General features: G+C 35.4%; 2 protein-coding genes across 2 annotated transcripts; both read right to left on the bottom strand.

Annotated features, from left to right (window-relative positions):
- Positions 1-3,341: 3,341 nt before the first annotated feature.
- On the bottom strand, positions 3,342-5,774 carry LOC104439282 (disease resistance protein RPV1-like). Its single transcript, XM_018870674.2, has 2 exons — positions 5,470-5,774; positions 3,342-5,380 (listed from the first exon to the last, which is right to left on the bottom strand). The coding sequence occupies exons 1-2, from the start codon at positions 5,605-5,607 to the stop codon at positions 3,824-3,826; spliced, it is 1,695 nt and encodes a 564-aa protein (XP_018726219.2). The 5' UTR covers positions 5,608-5,774; the 3' UTR covers positions 3,342-3,823.
- Positions 5,775-8,896: 3,122 nt separating this feature from the next.
- Positions 8,897-11,703, bottom strand: LOC104439287 (disease resistance protein RUN1-like). Its single transcript, XM_039310547.1, has 2 exons — positions 10,814-11,703; positions 8,897-9,876 (listed from the first exon to the last, which is right to left on the bottom strand). The coding sequence occupies exons 1-2, from the start codon at positions 11,500-11,502 to the stop codon at positions 9,567-9,569; spliced, it is 999 nt and encodes a 332-aa protein (XP_039166481.1). The 5' UTR covers positions 11,503-11,703; the 3' UTR covers positions 8,897-9,566.
- Between the last annotated feature and the right edge of the window lie 6,656 nt (positions 11,704-18,359).

The raw sequence follows: 18,359 nt of genomic DNA, 5'->3' as shown, positions 1-18,359 counted from the left end.
AAGCACATTAGGTAGTTTTCTTTAGTTTATTTTATTTTACTTTATCTTGTTTTTTTTTTAGTATAATTAGTCTTTAGTATATGATTGGAAATTCCAACATATCGTCTGATTCGCAACCGCGCCAGGATTTTTTTATTTCATCTATAAGGCTTTAGATGAAATAATTAATTAAGCGGGAATAAAATTGATATTTTGATCTTTAAGGCTTAAGATTAATTTATCGATTTTATCAGAAATATTATCCCTTGATCCGAATGATGTGTGATATCCTTGGTTTAGCTTGTCATGATCGCTTTGTTTATCTTGAAATGTGTTTGGGTTATAATATTGCATGTTTTAGGGTTTACATATTTAGAATAGGAATCTTATTTCGAATTTAAAAAAAAAAAGAGTCAAATCAATCAATTTAGGTTGCTAGATTTTTAATTTGGATTGCATGTTTAATTATTTAGCAATTATTAATTTCGAAATTAAACAAAAACAAAAAATCATCATATACATGTCATGTAGTGTAAAAGCATATTTTACACGTCATTGCATATTAGGACTAAATTGCCCTTAGTTCGAAAGCTCAAGATCTTTTGAAAAACTTTTCCAATTTGAAGTTGGCCATGGCATTAGAATTAGGTTGTAATAATTAAGAAAACAAAAAAAATTGCGAATCCAACAAAGTGACAGACTAGGTAGCTAAGGCCCAAAGGAAAAATTCCCTGCCTTAGAATTGGACCCTCTATCCCCCTCCCGATCTTTGGAGTCTTCTTTGTTTTGATGCTGTGTCGTTGTACTCACAAACTAAGACTTAAGGATGGAATATATATTGTTATTCTGACCAAAAAACTAAGACTTAAGGATGGAATATATATTGTTATTCTGACCAAAAAAAAAAAGAAAAAAAACACCAAATAGCTTCCGCTTTAGCATGAAGATCCAAACCTGAATCACAGATGAACTCCCTTTGAATAAAGACTTTAAAAGACCTCCATGCATGAGCCAATTATGATACCAAATTGAAATACATTCGTCCAAATTATTGGGCACTATATCAAACTAATTGGCTAGACTTTCAGAATTTCAAAAACCTCTTAACGGACAGTTTCAGCAGTGCTTATATTGATCGTAATCAGGGCAATGTGGGACAAATATTAGGCAAATATTCTTTACCTTTCCAAGAACGCGTTGTCAGCGTTCCGAGAAGTCCTAGAAACATCGAGCTGCTGATCCTTTGATGACTTTGCTTCCCCTTTAGAAGTACCTTTCGAAATCTCTTTTGAATATTTCCACATTCACATCATAACCAGTGGAATAAAACCAAATCCTGCCAGTGAATCAATTGAGATCAATCTAGCAACTAACATCAGCAAACTACGAAATAATACCCCAAAATTTACAAATCTGTGCGAGTCAAACTCAATATTAATTTTCTTCAACTCTTCCAATCCCACTAATAGGCATCTAATATCATCAAGCACAGAAGCTTTGATCAAGTTAGCATAGTGAATTCAACCTAAGTTGCTTGTTTTTGCCGAATTTAGTATGACTTTTTTCTTTATCATTAATGATATTTATACATCATAATGAATGCAAGAAATCTTCAATTGGCATACAGGATTAAGGAATCAAACAGGAAACCTACAGAAACGCTTCCTGTGTTTTTCTTTTCAGCAAGTAAATGCGCTAATAAGAGCTTACATGTTAAGGGATTATTTCACGGTGCACTCGATTATGTCAAAAGACACGCTCGTTCATGTCTGCCAGCTTGATTTGTCTCAAAAGTTCAGATAAATGACAGATGGCATTATTAACCCCACAAAAATTAAGAAGAATTATTTCGCTAATCTATTATTTGCCTTGGACTTTTAGGAATATCCCAGATTAAAAAAAGTGAGCACGAATTAGTAGTTATTAAAATTCGAGTTGCAATTTACTCGATTAATCCAAATAATTTACAATGGTTTTGCTTCTGGCCTGTTTCCTAGTTTATTCACAACCACACTACTAGAAGAAGACTTTGTTGAGAAGACTTTGTTCTTGCATTTAGCGTTTCTCGACCGATTCGATTAGCGGAATCAGCTAATGCAAAACATTTTGTGAGATAAAATGCTTGCAACACAATGGTTGGACAAATTGTGTATCAAGTCAGTAGTGTAGGCATACTCAACAGCATTAATTCATTCTTAGGCATACCTTAGATACATGCAGTCGTGATCTACTTGGTGTGCGCATAGCAAACTAAAGGCGTTTGGTAACATTTCTGTTTAAAGATTGTTCTAGGGAACAGAAATAGAAAAAAATGTTTATGTTCCGGGGAACAATTTTTGAACAAAAAAACGCATTTTGTAAACTTGTTCCGGGAATAAAAAATGAACAGAAACACGTTTAGTAAATTTGTGTTCTTTTTTTGTTTCTTTTAATTTTTTAATTTTTTTAATTTTTTTTTTTTTTTTTTTTTCTTTTTTTCTTTTTCCTTTTTTTTTCTTCTTTTGGCCGGTCTCGGCCTCGGCCATGGCCGGCAACCGGCCGACGAGGGCCGGCGGCCTCACCCGCCCACGGCAAGGCTCACGGCAAGGCCACCGAGCCTCGCCGGCGAGGCCGAGCCTCGCCAGGCGGCGACTTCGCGACGCTCCGGCGAGGTCACCACCCAAAGAAAAAGAAAAAGAGAAGAAGAAAAAAAGAAGAGAAGAAAAATTGTTAAAGAAAGAAAAAGAGAAAATTTGTTCTTAAAAATTGTTCCGAAACAAGAAACTTGTTTCTTTTCCAAATGTGTTCCTAGGAACAAAAAAATAGATTTGGAACAAAAACGCAAACAAACGCATTTCTGTTCTTTTTTTGTTCCCTAGAACAAAAAAACAGAAATTTTGTTTATAAACAGAAAAAAAGAACATTAACAAACAGGCCCTAAGACTTCGCATCGAAAGGAACTCCATACAGGGTCCTTCATTTAACAATTCTTGACATATATGATTACCTTCCATATTCTATCAAATTCCCATATACATCAATTTTCATTCAGTAACTCCAGCATTCGAGAAATAGTCAAACGCAGAAAATCCATATTTTTCTGCATAGGATGAATAATATTACCCGAAGACTAATGACAAATAGGAGGCCGTTCGATCTATTTCCAATACTGGCATGATGATCGGAAACATCTTGCCAAAACACACATTAACTTCCATGACCATCTCTCAGAATTCCTTGCGTTCAATTATGAAAACAATTACACTGTTAACCAGGGAACTGATGAAAAGATAAAAATCTTAAAATAAATTACAAACAAGAAATACAAATGAAAATTGGGCGATAGATTTCTAAATAGAGAGGTACCTTACCTGATTAACGCACTTTGTCAGATAATGTGGATCGTCTCAATTATTCCGATTAATCCCAATCATCTTCTCCAAATTCTATCATTCTAGGATACAAGTAAAATGGCTTATTCTTGTAATTTCGATAACGCCGTGCTCTGAATAATTTTGGTATTGTTTCAAGTGACTTGCATCCAGAAATGTCCAATTTCCTTTGTTTCTCCAATTTCTTGGGCCCATGAAGCATCGTCAATTTCTCGCAATTTTGCACAACCAAACTGACCAAGTTGGTACATGATGACAAATCAAGTAAGATCTCGATCGAGCAACATCCTATGATGGCAATGTGTTCGAGAGATGTTGACTTCTCAAGCCCTGGATCTCTCTAGGCTCTGAATATCATGAAGGTTGTCACAACGATTGATTACCAAGTCAAAGCAACATGTATTTGGTAACCTTCCAAAGGAAATGCATCCAGACATACTTAGTATTTGCAAGAACTTCAACCTATGATACCTTTAAACTCCATATAAGCTTTTGTATAATCCACCATATAACTCCCTCAAATCCTCGAACATTGGACGACCCAGCCCCTGAATAAAATATTTAGCAAAGTGTTCTGTCCTTTGTAAGGAATTTTGGGCTTGAATGTTAACCAACTTTTGACAATTCGTATCACCCAATATCTTCAAACCATCAGATTTTGGAAGGCTCAACCTCACAATTGAAGAGCACCCAGAGATATCTATCTCTTCCAAGGACTCGCACCCAGAGATATCCATCTCTTCCAAGGACTCCAACCTATTGAGGCCTTGAATTTCAACTAAGTTTTTACAATTTTTAGCATTGATTATCTTCATACCCTCGGATTTTGGAAGGTCCAGCCTTATAATTGAAGTGCACCCAGAGATATCTATTCCTTTCAAGGACTCCCACCTATCGAGGCCTTGAATTTCAACCAATCTTACGCAATCTTTAACATTGAATATCTTCATATCCTTGGACTTTGGAAGGTCTAGCTTCACAATTGAAGTACTCCCAGAAATATCTATCCCTTCCAAAGACCCCAACTTATCGAGGCCTTGAATTTCAATTAAGTTTATGCAACTTTTAGCTTCGAATATCCTCAATTTCTTGCACATTGGGAGGTCTAACCTTTCAATAGAACAAGCTTTGGGAGATTTGGAAGCTGCGATTTCCAAGCTTTCCAAATATTCCAATTTGTTAAGACCTCGAATTTCAAGTACCTTATCACAATCCTCCACTTGTAATCTCCTCAGATGGTTAAATTGTGAAACGTCTAGCGTTTCCATACGCCTGCAGCGAACAATTATCAGGATTTCCAATTCGAAGGGAGTGTTTACAGATTTTTCTAATAGTGCTGATGGATGCTCCCCGAAGCACTCGAGGGATTCGCAATCTAGTAGTCTTAGTTTCTTGAGATGGGTTAGGTTGGAAAGTGAAGACAATCGGCGACTTTTACAGGTGATGCTCAAATATTTTAAGCTGGAAGGAAGCACCGACAGCGATGGGAGCTTATAGCAAAAAGACAAATCAAGGTGATGCAGGGAAGAAAGATTATAGATGCCTTCCGGAATTTCCTCTTCCAGTTTTTCACAATTTGCAGCAGATAAATATTGGAGCTTTCTCAATGTTCTAATACCATTGGGTAATTTTTTTATGTTAGTTTGACTAATATTCAGAATTATTAGATTATGCAAAGCCCCTACACTTTCTGGTAAATTTTCTATCTGAGCGGCCTGAATATCTAGAATTTCTAGATTCTGCAAAGCCCAAATGCTGTCCGGCAGTGAAGAAATAAAAGTCCAATGTAGAATGAGTTGCTTCAGTGTTTTTAATTTACCCACTTCTGCTGGCAGTCCCTCGAGGAGATCACACCCTGTCAAGTCCAAGCATTCCAGACTCCTCATGTTTCCAATCGAAGAGTCAATTTGCTTTAGTTCCTCACATCCGTGCAAGATCAGAACCTCCAAATTCTCAAAAGCTGAGAGGAAGGAAGTTCCTTCTAAAGATCGACAATTTGCAAGGTTGAGATATTTTAGCTTCTTTGCCATCTGATAAGAAATATTATAATCATCGAGAGGTTAGCTCAGAGTGATCATGATTCAAAAGAAAAGGAAAAAGACTTGTTCTTCCATCTTACCGTGATGGAACTCCATCCTTGCCATTTATCCGATATCTCTCCCCACAACTTGAGCACACGTAATTCCTTTACATGAAAATTATTTCCGTCAAAAGGCGAGGGATGATACTCCCAATGAAGCCATTTTAACTCCTTCATTGAGCCCTTAAAATCTCCATTAAAATGTGCCCCTCTCGCATCGAAGGAACCTTAGATTCCTTAACTTCTTGAATTGTTCTCCCGTGAGAACATTATTGCCTTGGTCCATTGTTCTGCCAAAGCCTTCTGAGTTGCCTTTGTTCAGATAAATGGCCTCAACCTTTTTGTTCCCTATAAGTAAGAATCAATGTTCATTAGCACTTATTACATCAATTAAAATAATCTAATATCATTTCTTCATACCTCTATTAATATGCATCAATGTCTTTTAGAGATTAGCAAATTGAAGATTTGATTCCTTGGCCAATAAACTGTATTTATAAAGGGTAACAAAGTGAAGGATGTCTACTTTGTTTGAAATTGTCCATAAGTACTCGAATAAAAAAAATTAATGTATTCTTTTTTTTTTTTGGGTTTTATCTTTTTCTGAATAATTGTTTATGGTTTCTTAAACATATTATTAACGTACTTTTACACTTTGATCTACTGGCTGAATGTAGCTTCATTTCAATACTAGTTAGCAATACATGGGATTTAATAAATTACTCTGCAAAATCGAAAGTTAATTTGATCAAATATTTATAGATATATAATTTCTCTCTTTATAATTTTCATATTAGATATGCAAATGAACTATAGTCACATAAGGACATGATTATTGTAATAAATGTGATAATTGGGAAGAACAAACTTCTCTTAAATTAAAGAAAAAATAACCTTATAAAGTCCTTTTTCTTTTCCCTTTTCTGATGTATAATTTTTGTGTATATTACTCGGCTTGCTACTTACAATTAAAATAACATTTACTTGTTTTTGTTTTTGCCATTGGATTCATAACTAACTATGAGTAACTAAACTTGTGATAGTAGTTATATTAATATTTTCCAGTGTGATTTTTATTTTATTAATAGTTACTTTGAATATTAATTATATTTATGCTCTCTATTCTTTTTAAAATAAATTATTAATTGAAATGATCAAGTATAAAAAAATCCTTATTTTATAAATTTTCTTTATTTTAATATAATTCATTATTAAAAAAGCAAATTCATTTTTGAATTATGAAATTTGAAGCTATTCTAGGTTTCATGGAATAGCTATTATTTCCTCGGGCCCCTAGGAATAGTAATTCCTGATTTTGAGAGAACAGCTATTTCTATTCCATTTTTGAATCAATGGAATGAACAATTGCTTCATCAGAATAGATTATAAATATTTCTAATCCAAATGTGCAGCAAGCTTTCACCAAGAAAAATTACTCATGCATGAGAAGTTAAGTAATACAGAAATTTCATCAATTTCTAAATCAAGGTCAGTTTCTCCGAACTAGAAATTTTGTTGTTGTACTTCACAATGGTGTACCAGATTTCATGGATACTCAGGGGAGAAGACATAACTAGTGGAGAAGAAATTAGATCTCAACACCTGAAAGGAATCCAAGAGTACTTATAACAAATTATAAAGGAACCAACTTCCAAGAGAAGTAATCATGCTCAGATTATTCATTTCCCTGACAAACTTCTCTCTTGAAATATTAAGAAATCCTATCTGTCATCAAAATTCTTTGTCTTCAAGTGTGTAGATCTTTAATCTTCAATCATCGATCGAAAGAGTTTGAGTACATTTATGGCCAAATCTCAAAAGCAAGCCCGACCTTTTGTATTCGCAAAAGTAATACTATCTTTCAAACTTTCAGAAAAAAAAAAAAAAAAAAAAAACAGTTTACATCTAGGACGAAAATAACAGGCTACACCGAAAAGAAAAAGAAAAAACTCAAACCTTTTATTATGGAACAAAACGGACACCCGTTACAAGTTCCATCCATTTTCATCATCAAATCACCACATATGCCCTACATCGCTCAATGTGCTGACACACATAGCAAGCCATGTCAATCAACACAAAAACAACATCGTTTTTTTGTTTATAATCTTTGTCAACAAACTTAGTATATGATCTTTGTTACCAAATTTTTAATAATTTGTAAATGTCGTTTGTGGTCATGATTGATGGAGTTCAAAAGAATGTCAGAAATAGTTGTTAAATGACGCTTGGAATATAAACAAATTTGTACCAAACAGAGCCTAAATGTCTTTTTCGTTTTTTGTTTATTTTCTCCGTTCAAGTCGTCCTTGTGTCTTATTTTTGTCCATGCTTTTCTTACACTTATCCAAGGAGCGAGCTATGAATGTTTTTTTTTTTTCATTCATTTTTTTATTTTGTTTTGTTTATTTGTATCATCAAAGTTGATTGTACTTTTAGATAACACATGAAGATAATTTTATATATTTTGATTAAACGTAGGAATAAACTTAAAAGATCTTGTATCAGTTTCATCAAAACCACTTTGATTTTGACTTAATGAACCCAACAAAAATACTGAAAATTTTGTATCAAATAATGTACCTTTTTGGTTGTAAAAGTTAGTTATACAAATTTATTTAGAAATAAAATATACCACATATTCATTTTTCTTGCGATTAGTTTAGCTTATTTAATATGATGTAACACTTTGACATAATAAATAGACATTAGCTTTGAAATTGCTTATATATCGATTGGCTCTCAGGTAATAAATAGGTTGCATGAAATACGCCTAACATTTGTATGTCTATATATGTTCTTGTTCTATCATGTGCATTTTGGTAAAACACAATTCACTAACCTAATATAACAAAAAGAAAAATACCCTTCCATTCTCAATTTGGGAATAATGATTGAAATTTTATGAAAATGAAGTGCACAGCTATGTCCAATTGTATTAATTCTAACACCTGGAGAATAGAATTCTAAAGATTTATATATAACCTAAGTAATTATTTTCAATCAGGGTAGAATGGTTGAAATAATTAAGTTTGTTGCCCGTGTCAAGGCAGCATACTCAATTATATAAATTCAAATCTTTCCAATGTAGAATACCCCATTAAGTTTCTAATAAATTTTAAAGTACCTTGTTCTTGGAAAAAACTTTGTAATGTGCAATTAAGTAAGAAAAATCTCAGATAAAGCTGCACTACTTACTAAGATAGAGCAACCTCCTAATTTCTAATCATGTCAATACGACATGAGGACAATAATAGTTTCACTGCTCACTAGGGCAAGCACTAAGTAGAGGACCAGCATCACTTTGTCAGTAGAACATGGACTAAGAGAACAAAAGAAGAGAAACAATTACCTCATTTCCCTCTAGCACTTCCAAGGCTTCCTCGAAGTTCCATAGCCTGCTACGTTCTCCAGGCTCTAGCCTATTTTCGTTGCGGACAATTTCCCTTCCAATATCTCTCAAGTGGTCATGCATTATAAGCTCATGATTCTCTCCAACTTTTATTAATGACATTAATCTCAATACTAGAATGCCCTCCCCTGGGAAAAAGTTACAGGCGTCCCACATGTAGGATGCGATTCTCAAGTCAGTGCCAATGAAAAAACAAGCGATATCCAAAAATATCTGTTTTTGATTAAAGTCTAACGCATCATAACTGATTCTTAGCTTTTCTTGCACTTTCTGATGAGGGACATTTTGTAGCTTTTTTATCACACCTTCCCATTCATTTGGCTTTTGATTACACAAAAATGAACCTACAACCTGAAGAGATAAGGGAAGCCCTCCGGTGGCGGCCACAGCCTTACGGGTAAGGTCCTCAAAGTCCTTTGGAGGAGTGTCGCTTCGAAATGCATGTCTACTGAACAAAATCAAAGAGTTATTCTGATCCATTTCCTCATGTTCATACTGGTAGTCCACCTCAGCATTGTCAAGAATCTTCTTGTTTCGGGTGGTAATAATAATCACACTTCCCGAAGAAAACCAATTACGATTTCCAGCCAAAGCCTCCAATTCTTTGTCATCACCCACGTCATCAAGAAAATGAGGACTTTCTTACTTTTAAAATTGGATGAAATGAAGTAAATACCTTCATCCTGACTAGAAATTTTTTTTTCTTGCTTCAATATAGCAGAGATTAATAGATTTGCAAGTAGTCAAGTCCTTTACACTTACATGATTCCCTTACATCTGCAATGAAGCTACGATCCTCAAATTGATTGGAGAGTTTGTTGTAGATGGTTTTAGCAAGAGTAGTCTTGCCAATGCCTCCCATTCCATGGATGCCAATAAATAGGGGGCCATGAGAATTTTTATGTACAGATTCCATAACTTTCTTGACATGTTTATCAATTCCGACCAAATTCTCAGGAATAACCAACTCAAACTTTTTCTTCAGTTCAAACAACACTCGTTGGACCACCTCTTTTTCCAATTTTACTTCTGACCTATCAAATGTGACAATTTTTCAAATACATGGAAATAGCAATTTTATATTGTTTAACAAATGATAACATGATACTAAACAAATCAGAGGATAAATTGGAAAACTTAAAGAATAGTTTTTGCCACAACTCCATATATTATCTCATACCCTAAGATTGAAGAAGGAAATGGCGGTGGTTGCATCATATGGCGTGCCCCATTCCATTATTACTCTTGACTTTATTGTGCCAAAAGAAACTTGAGGGTGTCGCTAGAGAATATTGAATACTATATGAATTATGGATTTGAATTAAATTTTAAATTTGTTGTTTGTTAAAGATATTAGGGATTATGTGGGCGTGACAATGAAAATTTTCTATTGGGTTTGAATAAGCAAAATCCAATAGGCAATCATTATGTCTACCAATGACATATTTCTTTTGTAAGAATAATTAATAGCAACTAATGAACAACATTAATAATGTAACAAATGTAACTTGGGAAGATAAGGAATCAAGGCTCAATCAACATGCACGATACATGACATTACGAGCTTTGATCAGGAACCGCCAATAAGTTGTACTATTAACTCAAACAAATACGTAATTAGAAAAGTTTGTGATGAAGATTAATGTAGCTTATTCTATAAACTAGAAAAGAAAAAAAGCACAATGTTACAAAATCTTTGGATATAAGAGTAAAAATTCATTCATAAAATCTTATTATTCAAACGAATGGGATCATAACAATAAAATCTCTAATTAGATCGGTCAATGTCGTTAAAGCAAAAAACTTTAAAACTCATGCATCGCAGTATGTTAGTTAGTGCCAGCAAGATCTTATTGCTTTTTTATATAAAAAGAAAAGAACAAAAACGACGCAGGTGAGAATCAGAACAACCGTAAACACCCCCACAAATAAAAAGAAAGTAGAGAATGTTTTGGTGAAATAATGAAGTACCCATTTGATTCCCATCCTTTCAAGTCAGCAACTTCTCTGAGCGCTTGCTTCCACTTCTCCAAAATTGTTGGGTCTATGTCCCTCCCACGCGAACGTTTTTCACGCTCCGTAAATTGCTCTCCAAATCTCCCAGTTTGATGCCGTACATCAGCTGGTGACACTTTGTAAAATATAGGCAACACTATCGTCTCCGTGTTATTATTGTTGCACTCCATTATTTCAACCAGTTCATTGAGGCACCAATGACTTCTTCCATAATTCTCTGAGAGAATGGGGATGAAAATCTTACTATTCTTAATGGCCGCCAAAAGATTTGGGCCAATCTCCTTGCCTTGGTAGAGTGCCTCATTGTCTCTAAAAGCACGAATTCCAGCTTCAATGAGCCTATCGTAGAGGTGATCAGCAAAGCCATATCGAGTATCTGAGCCTCTAAAGCTCAAGAACACCTCGTAACTATCTCCAAATGTTGAACTAGACGCACCATTATTAGTCTCCGTAGGAGATGAACTAGATCCATCGGCACTAGTTCCCATCTCCGCAGTCAACGAACAGAATGCACCAGAATCAGCATCTTTTGCATTTTCACGCTTGCTAGCTTTCTTCTTATTGAGAAAACGGAACGCGAGCACGGAGAGAAGGATGGGTGCCACGAGCACGGCAAAAGAACGCCCAAAGATGGGACGATGCATTTTGTCTTTGCTCTGACTCTACCCCTGATTTTTGCTTTCAACTCTGACAGAGAAGATAAACCAAAATGGCTCTCAAGAAACACGAAATGCCTTGTTATTACCCTTTGCCTCTTTATTGGCTTGAATTATATAATGGAACCAGCTAGCAACTCGCAATCAATAATTCAAACTTGTCAGGCTAGATATAAATTAGTACTTCATCGACCGGGAACGGTAGCCACGCGTATAGTCGTTGTCTTCGCGCGTGAAAATTTTAAAGCACCAGAAAATCCGAGGCCATGCCTGCCCAGGAATAATAAAATAGCTGAGGAAATTTCGATGCATAAGCAGTGATAAGAAATAAAACCAAAAATAAAAGACAAGTGCTGCTGTGGTATAAGTCAGAAAAGTGGTCAAGCTCAAGATAGATAGACATATTTTCTTTTTTTAATATATTTTATATTGGAAAAAGGTGTTTCATTAATATATTTAAGCTATTGATCCCATTCAGGAATTTAGCCCCATCACTTTTGAGCCTGTTAAATATTGCAGTATCCAGTGGATAAATTTCATTTCCCTACTGAAGTATTGTATTATCAGCGAGCACTTACGTTAAAAAATTATATTATTAACACGTGTCGAAGATCATGAAATTATCAACATGCTATAAAGTGACTTATAAAACTGACTATTTTATCTGCAAAATTGTGTGGGGCTGTGCATTTGGTCTGACGAAATGTATGTTACAAAGCCACTTGCATTAGCTCCAGCAGTATTGGATTTCCAAAAGTCCATTACCATAGTAAAAAGAAATACTCTTTTGAACTAAAGTCGATTTTCATTTTGTAAATCATGTTAGCCAGGCACAGTTTTCTAGATTTGAAGGGAGAAAGATCCATTTTGGTTGTTCAAAATTTTATAAATCATTTTGGCCTTTATTTAAAGTTTTCGAATTGGAGCCTACTCGGATGCAACGACAAATATAACTTGCTCCAGTTTGGCTCATACGTTACTTTTTTAATAGGATTCGGACCTAAAAGATTAGTTCTTCAATGGATCTTTCTCCATAATGATGATGATGATGGTGGTGGTGATGATAAGGTATCTCTTTACTCTGATTTCTCTTCTTTTGAAGGTCAAAACAGAAAAATACAACCAAATGTCATAAATTATGCCCGACAGTAAATATCCAAACTCTTTTCTGGTAAATTTGTTCTAGTATGACACAAATACCCTCTGTTTACCACTAGAAAATCCTAAACTTTACCCGGTGTGAACCAATATCCCAAATTTGTTCTAGTGTACAAGTTTATGGGTTTTGTTGAGATTGAGTATTGATGTCACTAGTTAACATAATTTAAGATTTTTAGTAACAAAGAAAATTTGGGGTGATTGTATCACAGTGACCAGAGTTTAAAGAATTTAATAGTATAAACACAAGTCAAAATAAATTTGGCAACTTCATGTTCCTACTTTTCAATATGTATATATTCTCATTGATGAAATGCTTTAAAACATTCAAGAATTCATCTAACTTCTAGGTGTCAATTACCAATCATCCTTAGTATTACATAATAGCAAACCCAAATTTTATTGCAGTTTGGAGGGAGAGACATAGTTTAATTAAATCGGTGTGGAGTGCCCCTATATAGTTGTGCCGACCATCGACTGAATGTGTCTACTTGTTCTAATCTAAGTCAATTTTATGATGGTACATTTGCACTTCAGGCCATCGCTAATACAAATTTTGATTAAATAGTATGTAGAATCATATTTATGGAGAAACAAAATCTTCTCCACTGAGCAATATTATAAAACGCGTTTGGCTTGCCTGAAAACTGTTAAAAGTACTATTTTATTAACAATCACTTATGCCACAATATAATGTCGCTGATGCGTGTCAAGGAAGTTCATCTTATGTATATATATTCTCTCCCTTTTCTTTTCTTTTCTTTTCTTTTTTCATTTTGCACACAAGCACAATGCAAAGAAGTTCATCTTTGCTCTAGTTCTTCCCTTAGTTTTTCCTTCAAATCCCCGAAGGAAATCAAAGTGTCTCCTCCCTTTTGCTCCTACTTTATTCTTAAGGCATCAAAAAGCAATGAAAGTATTATATAGTGACATTTTTGTTGACATGGTAAGATTTTCTTTTGTTATGGTAATAGACATGGTAAGTTATCCCCATAAATGTCGCCAAAAAATCTTCTTGCAAGTCTTGGTCTACATCATGAAACAGTAGTTTTATTAGTCTTAGTTTGAGGGGAAAATTTTTGCATCTAAAGTTTTTGGATCTGAATTGATCTACTGTACTTACTTATCCTATACACGAAATGGACATCCTCCTGCAATATCTAAATTAATTTAATGAAGTTGAAAGTTCAAGACACTTTCCAAGAAAATTAAGATTCCATGACATTTTAGGACAAAAAAAGATGAAATAGAGTTGAAACTTAATGACATTTTTAATAACAAGTGGAAAGTTTAAGATTCTCTCAATTATTAGGCTAGAGAGATTTGGAAGGTTTACTTTTCCGAAAATGACTTTTTAAAAGAACATGAGAATTCTTTTGATTTTCAATATAGGTTATTAAATTTATTCACTGGTTAAATATATAATTATGATTTGATCACATCACTTAATACATAAATTTTAGTGTACTTATTATCATTAATTGTAAATAAGCACGACTTTTTTGTCAAACTACAAATAATGGAGAGCACATGCTTACCGAGTGAAAGTTTTCATCTTTTATTTTTTAACATTATTGGAAAAAATTCCAAATATTACTAGCAATTATAATAAAATGCATCATTAATTAGGATCGGTGAAAGCATGTCATCATTTATAAAATGGTGGCTAGAAGAATCATTTATCAAGAAAATTATTCAAACTATATATATACCCTCATTCACGGCAAAAGTGGCCCGCGGAATCCGAGGAAAAATTTGTGAAGAAGCAAAGATAATGACAAGGAAACGAAAGCGAAAAAGCAAAGAAAAAGAAGGTGGGTGAGTCATCCTAATGTGGAAAAGAAGACCTCAAAAATTTCTGAAATTGGGGAAAGTACTAAAATGTATTTGTAAGAATCCTTTTTAATACATAAAAAATAAAAAAAAAATCAAACCTAAGGGATTAGGTTCTAAAAGGGCATGATTCGATTAACTAGTGTAATTAAGTCCATAATCTTACTTTTTTAAATTGTGTAGGAATAAAATATTTCTCTTAATATTTTACTTGAGTTTTTAAATGGCCATCTCAAATTTAGGCTAAAAACTTCAATTATAAGTCATGAATTGGGAGTTTGCCTAACATTTAGTGCCAGCCATTAGCCTCCACATCTCATAGTTTTTTGGTTCATTACCAAAACTAAAATATCAGTTTCTATACTACATCGGCAATTGCACATTCAAATTTCCTTTCTACCTCAAGATCTGAATTAGACTCATCATATCCATTCGTTACCTTTCAAATTCTTTGGCTTTGAAAGGCCAAGTTCGCAAAATACTTGGATTTTTTATTTAAAAATATCTAAAAATTATAATATAATAATATAACAGACTGATCCGGGTCGGCCAGACCCGAGCACGGGCCCGATTCAGGTCTGGCTTGACTGACCCGGGTCTCGCGCACTTGCCCCGCCCCTACCTTCGTTTTAAACATTTCTCCCACACTCCCTCTCCTTTTGTCTTTTCTTTATTTATGTCTTTTATCAATCTCTCTCTCTTACGCGAAGTCATACTAGACGAGAGTAGCCCCGCTATTTATACTTCATTGACCAAGAGATAAACAGGGAAACTTTTTCATTTAATAAAATTGTCACCCTCCTCTTCTGTTTGACCCCTCCCCCCCGAGCGACCATCTTCTTCACGCGTGGTCATCGCCGAAGGCCATTCCCGAACAACAAAATCCAGGCCGGAGCGCCCTTTATCGAAGTCGACCAAACATACGCATCACCGCACCTCCGAAAGCTGCCGGACCGACGCCGCCGGCTCGGAACCAATGGCCACAGCCGCCACTCTTCATTATCGCTGACGAAGAATCGGTCACTCGCGAAGCGCGACACGCACAAAAACGTTGAAACAAGATCGTACGAAACGGAGGGGTGATGGTATGGACCTATCAAAACTCACTCAACAAGCAACAGCGACAGAAAGATTAAGAGCAGCCGCGCGAGTCTCGCTCGGGCATTTCGTCGAACATGTATGGTGCATCGGTGGATGGGGACTAGAAACGAGAACAACGAGCTCGAATTCGAGTAGGGACTCGACGCCATCAACACACTAAACCCCAAAAACGCAGCACACACATAAATGAGGTCGAATCTCGGTCGGATCGGGCAACGGCAGCCCGGTCCGGCGAGCCCGAGACAGGAACGAAAGGAAAGAAAAGAGTGGGGGGGCCGTCGACAGCGTTCCCTACCTGGCTCGAAGACGTCGGACGGCGGATGAGCTCGATAGATCGGGCTGCGTCCGTCCGCCTCGCTCGTTCCCGAGCCGGGATCCTCTTTAAACAGACCCCAACTGAACAAAAGCGGGACCTACCGCAGCTTGGACGGAAACAAGGCGTGCCGGCGACCGATGACTTCACCTCACCACTCACTTTCAGTCTCTGCTCGAGCTCCCTCTCTCTCAGATCTCAAGCTTCTCTCTCTCTCGCTCAGATCTCTCGGGCTTTTTGGATGTCTCTCCGAAGAAAGCCCTCAGATCTCTCTTCGTGGGTCTTTTTGGCCTCCGCCCGACGCCCTATTTATAGGCCGAGGGGGCCGGTCGACTGAGGCTTCGGCCGCCGGTCCTTGGCATGCCGACTGGCCTTGGTGCGGCCGAACCGACGTCTCCTCAGCCGCCCACCTGCTCTGCTCTGCACCGCCTACTCTACCGCATTGAAGGCGCGCCCCCGCCGTCGGTCTACCCTGCTCTACCTCGGTAGGGCGTCCTTCACGCGTGTGGGTTGCAGGGAAGAGGAAGGAGGGGAAGAGAGAGGCCGGGCCGGCCGAAAGAAAAAAAAAGAAAACAGCTGGGCCCTGGACCCGCGCGTGTCGGGGAGAAGAAGAGGGGTGCTGGGCACGAAGGCCCAGCCCCCATGGGCTTCTTTTCTCTCTTTCTTTTTTAAAATAATTTTATAGGGTAAAATGAGGGAAATGAAATAGGAAAAAAAAACTTAGTCCATTCAAATGATATTAATACCTAGGTGATGCGAAATTATTTTTTGTTGGGGCCAAATTGGTCTCTGATTTTTTATGCAATCTTATCTTAAATATTTAGTCAAAATTAGGATTTATTCAGTATAAAATAAACATAGAGAAAGAAACAGAGATTCTAGAATTTGGTGGAGAATTAACGATGTTAGTTCTGATCTTTGAGTCAACTTGTCGGTGGAAAATCAGCAACATTCCACAATCATGGCCAGCAAGCACGATAACCTTCACTATGAGTCTATGAGTAGCTTTTCTATATCTTTTTCATCCGTTACCTCGGTTCAATTATCAAAGTCATCACAAGAGAAGCTTAGACATTGGTAAACTAAGGCAAGGCATTAGTTGAAGATTAAGGAATGTCGATGAACACCGATTGAGTTTAGTCAATGGCCCACTTGTGTAAATAAAGATGGTTCAACCCCTTCCACTATACAGGGGAAATTACACAAAACTTCTCTGAATTTTGGGAAACTATCAGTTTGCTACTGATTTTTCAACTGTCATACAATAACCTCTAAACTTTTATTTTGTTCCAGCAGTTTGTTATATTTTTATTAGTATGTGCAGTGTACGTAAATTTTAAGGAGTGAAAGTATATTTTCATCTCATTCTTACTTTCAAGTAAGCCTCTCTTTTATCCTTAATTGATGTAAAAACTGAAAAATATAGAAAATGGAAGAGAAATAAATTAACTAAAATACTAATAATCAAAATAATAAATATCAGTAACCATATTGAACGATAAGAATTTTTCAAAATTAAATAAGTATAGCCACCTTAATATAATAAATAAGATATCTAAAAAAAATACAAATTTATTAAAAAGGAAAAGACAACAACAACAAAATCTGGTTAATCGCTATGTATCAAATAACAAAATTCTGTTAATTGCTATGTATGTTTAAAGAATACATAATGTATTCCTTTAACGACTTGAGTTTTAAAAAGCCGTACGAAATTTTCTAAATCACTTTAGTTTTTAGATAAGTTTTCAAATTGAATGCAACGGAACAAATAACTTTGCTTTAGTTTTGGCTCATACACTAGTTTTAAGGTCCAAACCATATTGTATAATGAGGCATTGCTTTCTTTGAGAAAGCTACTCTCACTGAATGATCTTAAATAGTAACTTGTACTATTTTGCTAGTCTTATGTATTTGCATTTGTGAGTCCGGGCTTGTATTATTGTCAAACCCTTCCCAAAGTGGGTTGGACCATTTAGAGTTTAGTTAATGGATTATTAAGTCTAACTTAATTTGGGTTATTCCAAACCTATAGCAATATGTGATTTAGGGCTCAAGTTGTTAATATGCACATGATTTATATCTAGGAGGTGCCACGAATTAATTTTTGGTGGATTAATTAGATATCCAAAAAAAAAATTAAGAGAAATACTTTACTTCTATGAATTAAATGAATTTGGGGACTTACTTACATTAGATTTCTCTAATATCCTTTTAGTACCTTCTCTTTTTTATTTTCAAAAAAATATTTTATAAGCAGCTTGAATTGATTTTAAGCTATTCCTAACATGTAAGGTAATCATGAGATGCTCAACCATTATTTAACATTCAATAAAGAAAAACAGTAAATAAGTTGCAAGTATAAGGAGGAAATACTTACCTTAAAGTAATAAAATTATCTGCAATGTTAGTTAAAAAATCACATTAACAAATTAAATAT

This window comes from Eucalyptus grandis, chromosome 3, assembly GCF_016545825.1.
Source record: "Eucalyptus grandis isolate ANBG69807.140 chromosome 3, ASM1654582v1, whole genome shotgun sequence".
NCBI lineage: Eukaryota > Viridiplantae > Streptophyta > Magnoliopsida > Myrtales > Myrtaceae > Eucalyptus > Eucalyptus grandis.
The sequence above is the reverse complement of the archived record's forward strand: the minus strand, read 5'-3'. Positions and strand labels throughout refer to the sequence as shown.

Coding starts and splice junctions, on each gene's coding strand:
- LOC104439282 (XM_018870674.2), bottom strand. CDS start 5,607: ATGAAGGAGTTAAAATGGCTTCATTGGGAGTATCATCCCTCGCCTTTT. Junction 5,381..5,469: donor AAGGATGGAGTTCCATCACG/GTAAGATGGAAG, acceptor ATTTCTTATCAG/ATGGCAAAGAAGCTAAAATA.
- LOC104439287 (XM_039310547.1), bottom strand. CDS start 11,502: ATGCATCGTCCCATCTTTGGGCGTTCTTTTGCCGTGCTCGTGGCACCC. Junction 9,877..10,813: donor AAAGGATGGGAATCAAATGG/GTACTTCATTAT, acceptor CACATTTGATAG/GTCAGAAGTAAAATTGGAAA.